This window comes from Gossypium arboreum, chromosome 6, assembly GCF_025698485.1.
Source record: "Gossypium arboreum isolate Shixiya-1 chromosome 6, ASM2569848v2, whole genome shotgun sequence".
NCBI classification, from domain to species: domain Eukaryota; kingdom Viridiplantae; phylum Streptophyta; class Magnoliopsida; order Malvales; family Malvaceae; genus Gossypium; species Gossypium arboreum.
In genome coordinates this window covers 125,295,514-125,301,513 of record NC_069075.1, presented here as the reverse complement: position 1 = coordinate 125,301,513, position 6,000 = coordinate 125,295,514, and the positions used below count along the sequence as shown (strand labels likewise).

Here is a 6,000-nt window from a genome sequence, read left to right as displayed (position 1 = left end):
TTACTGCATTAGCCTTTAATAATGAATAAAGGAAAAGAAAATCTCAACATTCTACCTATTTAAGGTAAATAAAAATTGGTTGTTAAGTCCACCAATTGCTCCATAATCACATTATTTTAGAAGGGTTATACAAATTCACATCTTGGTTCCAAGTGCCTTTTTGATTGAATTGCGTCTTTGTGCAGACAGAGTGGCAAAGTTGGGTCTTGCACTTGAAGTTGGACTACATGTTTTTACACGGCCTCCTAATGTTGTGCTACTTAGAGCCTGATGAGGCTGTTTATTATTTACAAAAAAGAAAGTAGAAAACTATATTTTTTAACACCTTTATCTATTTGAGATAAGTATAATATCAAAATTAGCTTTTAAAGTTTATATATATATATATATTGTCAATTTAGCTTTTGTTTATTTTTTGAGTTAAGTTTAACCTCAATCTTCCAAAAAGAATTTAATTTTTAAAAAGACTTGGAATGATTTTTTTAACGAAAATATTAATTAAAATGTTAAATTTTAAATACGATACTTTGCATGAAGCGTCTGCATGGATGTCATACAGATTACCATGGCAACAATATTAAAAATTAATATTTTAGTCATAATTTTCGTTAAAAAAACTGATTTAACTCTTCTATATTAATAACTAAATTTAATTAAAAAAATAAAAATCAAATTCACAGTTTAAATCATAACAAATTAGTAGGGAGCCAACCAGTCACTCTATTTTAAATCAACCCGCCATGGCTCACGGGCCATGCTTTTAAAGCTGAAAATAATCGTCGGTTCTAACGGTGTCGTTTAAAAGCAGTGCCATTTTTCTGATTATTAGAGGAGGGTTATGATTTGATCATAAGTCAGGGAGTCAAAAAAAGCGTTGAGCTTGAAATTTAAACAGACAAACAAATAAAAGTTATTTAAGCTAAAAAAGGGGGAAAATAAAATAAATAAATAAACAAGAGAGGGAAGGAAGGAGCGAGCGAGGTTTCGAAGAACGAAAATGGCTTGATTTATATTTTGCAAGCCAAAAAAGCCGGAGACTTATATTTATCCAAGGGAGAAACAAGGGACAGAGAAAAGCCGTTTTGTTTGGATAAAAAAAAAAAGAAAATAAGCTTTTTTTGTCTTTCTTTCTTTGTTCTGTAGATAACAGAGAAAGAGCCACAGCCATGGCTGACTCAAACGATTCCATTCCTCTTCATACTGAAAAGATCTATTTTGGTGGAAAGGTTTCTTTTTTCTTATCGTTTTTCTACATCTCCATTTTTAATTGTTTTTCATTCTTTAGTTTTTGTTATCAGTTTATTATTTTGCATTTTCATTACTGCATTGGTTTTTTAGTTTTATGGGAAGAGAACCCATTTTTCTGGTTATTTTTATTCCAATTTATATTAAATTTAATTCTGCGATATCCAGAAATTATTTGGTATCAACATATCTATACATTTCCTATTTGGTCAAATATGCTCTTTTATCCACTTTCTTTTTTAAAAATATACATAACAGTCAATTTTTTGGATTTTTCTCAACCTTCTTTGTCATTTTACGGTAAATGAGTTATCTTGGTTTGTATATAATTTGTGTTTATTTTAACTGTTAAAAATTACAAAGTTAGACTCCATTTTGTTCGTGTATTTATTCATGTGTTTGATTGTTTTGCTAATATCGTGTAATTCTGTTACGTTATTTCATGTTGCTACTGCCTTTGGGGTTATATCTGCTTTAACTTTTCATTTTCGATTAGTTGGAGATTTTTTCATTCTTAGTTTGTTACTTCTAATGGCTAAAGAAGTTGGATGATGGATTCCTCGGGATTATTCACCTGTCTTTGCAGTTCATTGAAGAAACATTGGCTCTATTTCTTATTTTATTTTGTTTTTATTATATTAAAATTGGCTGCCTGCAAATTTACCTTTTCTTTTATATATATATGTGTGTGTTTAATGTCATGGTCGTTTTTAATTTGAGAGATTCTTGCTCTCCTTTTAGACTGTCATCTCCTTTTTGAAGAATTTAATGATTGATATCAGGAACCACTCATTTGATTTTTCTCTCTTTTTTGGATTTCCCTAAAAAAAGGTGACTGTGCACATGGGAATTGCTTTTGATGAATAATTTAGGTGTTTCTTTTCTTTTTTAAGGGTCATCTAAAATAAATTACTTAACTGAAAAGCTATTCTTGTTAAATAACTATTTCCGTATCTAGAAGACATATGGTATCTAAGTTCCAAATATATCTATTTCTATGATTGTTTTATAATAAGTTTAACTATTTCTATTTTGATTGGTATAAATCTTAATCTGTGCTGATGTAAATAACTTCCAGGAACATCATGTACGAACGCGCTGTGGTTCTGTGTCTGTTATAGTTTATGGGGACCAACACAAGCCAGCATTAATTACATATCCTGATCTGGCTTTGAATCGTATGTATAATGCTGTTCATATCATAACCTCTTTTGTATTTGTCATACTAAATTTGGGAGAAACCTCCTTTTGCTAATTCTGCAATATACATGCTATTTCAGTCATGGTTTATTTTGTTAACCTGATCAAATTTTCTATTCATGCACATCTACAGGGTACTCTTAGTTGGAGTATATCTCCAAATCTGCTTTCTAACAAGTTTAGTGTTCTTTTATAATTTCCTTCAGATGTATCTTGTTTCCAAGGATTGTTCTTTTGTCCCGAAGCGGCCTCCTTGCTGCTCCACAATTTCTGCATTTACCATATTAGTCCTCCTGGACACGAGGTCTGTAAATTAGTTGGCATATGCCTATTTGCCTTATTTCTGTTGTCTATGGTCTATTTTATCTTCTGGTAGCATGCTAATCAATTATTGGTTTCTATATTCACATAGTTTCCTTTCTGGCACTTTCACAAGAGTTCTTGCAGTTGGGAGCTGCTCCAATTTGTCCAAGTGCTTCTGCACGTTGTGTTGACGACTTAGCTGATCAGATCCTTGAGGTTCTCAACTTTTTTGGGTAATTTTACATTAGTTGGCATCTTAGTAAAAGCTATTAGATATAGCCAGTATTAGTGGTTTGGTTGAAAAGGGGTTTCTTTTCCCATTAAGAGCACTAGATTGTATTTATTAAAAGTTTTATAGTTAGGATGACTTTGTTTCTGATTGCATCAGGCTTGGTGCAGTGATGTGCATGGGAGTGACAGCGGGTGCTTACATTCTTACTCTATTTGCTGTAGGTTTCCTTATGAATCTTGAGAGTAGTATTATTTAAATGCTTTTTATGTTGGTTCTTTTGACCAAGCTTTTCCATTTCAGATGAAATACAAAAAACGTGTTATTGGATTGATACTTATATCCCCTCTTTTCAGAGCACCCTCTTGGACTGAATGGTTTTATAACAAGGTTCCTTCCTAAGACTGTTGGGTTTTATGCATAAATTTCATTTATATGGCTAAAATGATATAATCTGTAGGTGATGTCAAATTTGTTATATTTTTATGGAATGTGTGGACTTCTTAAAGAGCTTTTGCTTCAACGTTACTTTAGCAAGGTACCTAGCATTTCCATCCTAGTAATATATCTTTGAAGTTCTTTTTTTGGGTTATATCCTCACTTATTGAGGAGGTTGTGTGATGAGGTTTCTTTAAATCGTAGCAGGAAGCTTGCGGTAATACAGAAGTTCCTGAGTCGGACATAGTTCAAGCATGCAGAAGAGTTAGTGCTTAAGCATTTCTTTTTCTTCTTTCCTGAATAACATTAATACATTATACTAGATTTGCATTCTGTTTCTGTTTCTTTTCTTAAACCAGTGAATTTCTTTTGAAGTCAACATGACCTATTCCTTTGGTATGTTTGTTTCCTTAGTTGCTAGATGAGAGGCATGGATCAAATGTGATGCAATTTCTTCAAGCAATTAATGGGTACATTACAAAATAATGGAACTAGATTGGATTGTCATTTCATGTTTTGCATGTTACTTCTCTTTATACATTAAGATATTTCAAGTGCTCAAAACTTTGTTTCACTAACATGCAGGAGACCTGACCTTACCAGTGGGCTAAAGAGGCTCAGATGTCGAACCTTAATATTTGTTGGCAACAGCTCACCGTTTCATTCTGAGGCCCTACATATGACATCCAAGTTGGATAGAAGATTTAGTGCCTTAGTTGAGGTAAGTAGCGGAGTTTTCAATTACCTATGTAACAGGGATTGCTGTGTTTGATTGCTAGTATGATGTTGAATGATTCTTGTCTAGTCTGCTACTCTTATCTAGTACGCTACTTTCCTAATAATTTGCAAACCTGGAGTATCTAGTGGTCTATCACCTGCTCTAAAATTACTATTAAAGGTGGGCCAGCCTGCCTATTGGATGATTTTTGTCCCTTTTTCTTTAGTAGTTAATGCTTTGTGCAATTAAAATTCAAAATTATGCCTAATTGGGGTAGGATGCTTGTTTGTGCAGGTTCAGGCTTGTGGATCCATGGTGACCGAAGAACAACCACATGCAATGTTGATACCTATGGAGTACTTCTTCATGGGATATGGATTGTATAGACTTTGCCATTTGAGTGACAGCCCAAGGAGCCCCTTAAGTCCATCTTGCATCTCACCCGAGCTTCTCTCTCCTGAAAGCTCGGGTTTGAATTTAAAACCTATAAAAACCCGTGTTTCACATTATACTTGATAAAGTTGGGGGGCTGAGAAAGATGGACTTATTTAGTTAATTTTTTTAGACTTTTTGGTTCTATTTTTTGTCTTTGGAAAAAAGAAAATGTACGAGGGTAGAAGCAGATGCGGAGGTGGGGGTTGTAGATATAAGGGAAGAAAATGAAGGAATGTAGGGAAGGGTAACATACATGATGCCCTCAAAGCTTGTAGTTTTAAGGGTGCACAGGTTTGGAATTCCTATACAAACAAGAGGCTAGTGCGCAATGGTTTTCTCATAATCTATTCTTTTGTACTCAGTAACTAAGGAGTCCAATTCTGTATGTAATATAAAGAGGATTTGTATTTATTTATGATGATGAGGACGAGCAATCAATAATGGAGAAAAACTCCGCTGAATATTGTAATACCACATTTCAGGATCTGATACACTTCCATTTAGTGGGGGGAAGGGTGTTTGTTCCACATGGGATGGGATGAACCAATTCAATCCTTGTTATGAGATGTTTAGTCAGAATTCACATGTGTATGAATGCGTACATTTACTTTTGGTTCAACATGCATTAATTATGCTATGAGATATTTCTTGACCTGTTCAGAGTTCAGAAGAAACCCTTCAATGAGCACTAATAAGACTCCTTTTCCATGACAATCAATAATTCAATGAATGAATATAAAGGCTTATGACAGTTCTAAGAATTCAGAGCTGCTTGTGTAAATATTCACAGCACTATAATGCATTTGAAATCCTTGAAGTCCATTCCAATTTAAGAATTTGTCTAAAACCTTAAGCCCAATTTTCTTAAAAGGAAAAGCCTTAATCCAACCTTCTCGTTTCACAATACCTATTTTTGGGTATGGATATAATATCAAAATTGTACATTAATTTTGATAGAATTTGCAATGTTATTTATCAATTTTAATTTTGTATATTTGTATACATCAAAATAACTGTTATCTATGTGGCACATTTTTAGTTTAATCATTTGTAAATTATTGACATAACATTTTATTAGATTAAAAAATAAATTTAAATTATTTTTACCTACATTAAAAAATAGATTTCTTTGGAGAAAAAAAACCCTTTTCTTAAGATTTTTTTCTTTTAATCTAAGTGGAAAGAAATTAAAGTTATTTGTTTATTTTTAACCTAATAAAATACTATATCAACAATTTTCACATGGCTTAATGGAAAATTGTATTACATGGATAACGGGTTAGTAAATGTGAAAATTGAATCAAAATTAAAGTGTGATGTATACAAATGCACTAAATTAAAGTTAATATATAACATTCCAAATTATATTAAAATTGATGTATAATTTTAGTATTTATCCCTATAGTTATCTGCCTTATTTCCCTTTATAAGT

General features: G+C 32.3%; 1 protein-coding gene across 2 annotated transcripts; it reads left to right on the top strand.

Annotated features, from left to right (window-relative positions):
- Nucleotides 1-743: 743 nt before the first annotated feature.
- LOC108485492 (protein NDL1-like) lies at nt 744-5,187 on the top strand. 2 transcript variants are annotated; one of them, XM_017789340.2, is made up of 11 exons: nt 744-1,226; nt 2,324-2,423; nt 2,652-2,749; nt 2,893-2,981; nt 3,137-3,197; nt 3,281-3,367; nt 3,438-3,515; nt 3,620-3,679; nt 3,830-3,885; nt 4,001-4,136; nt 4,428-5,187. In XM_017789340.2, exons 1-11 carry the CDS (start codon nt 1,167-1,169, stop codon nt 4,647-4,649), a joined length of 1,047 nt encoding a protein of 348 aa, XP_017644829.1. In that variant the 5' UTR covers nt 744-1,166; the 3' UTR covers nt 4,650-5,187. The 2 variants fall into 2 exon arrangements, with proteins under 2 accessions (XP_017644829.1, XP_017644830.1); XM_017789341.2 differs by having other exon boundaries at nt 745-1,226; nt 3,623-3,679.
- The last annotated feature ends 813 nt before the right edge of the window (nt 5,188-6,000 follow it).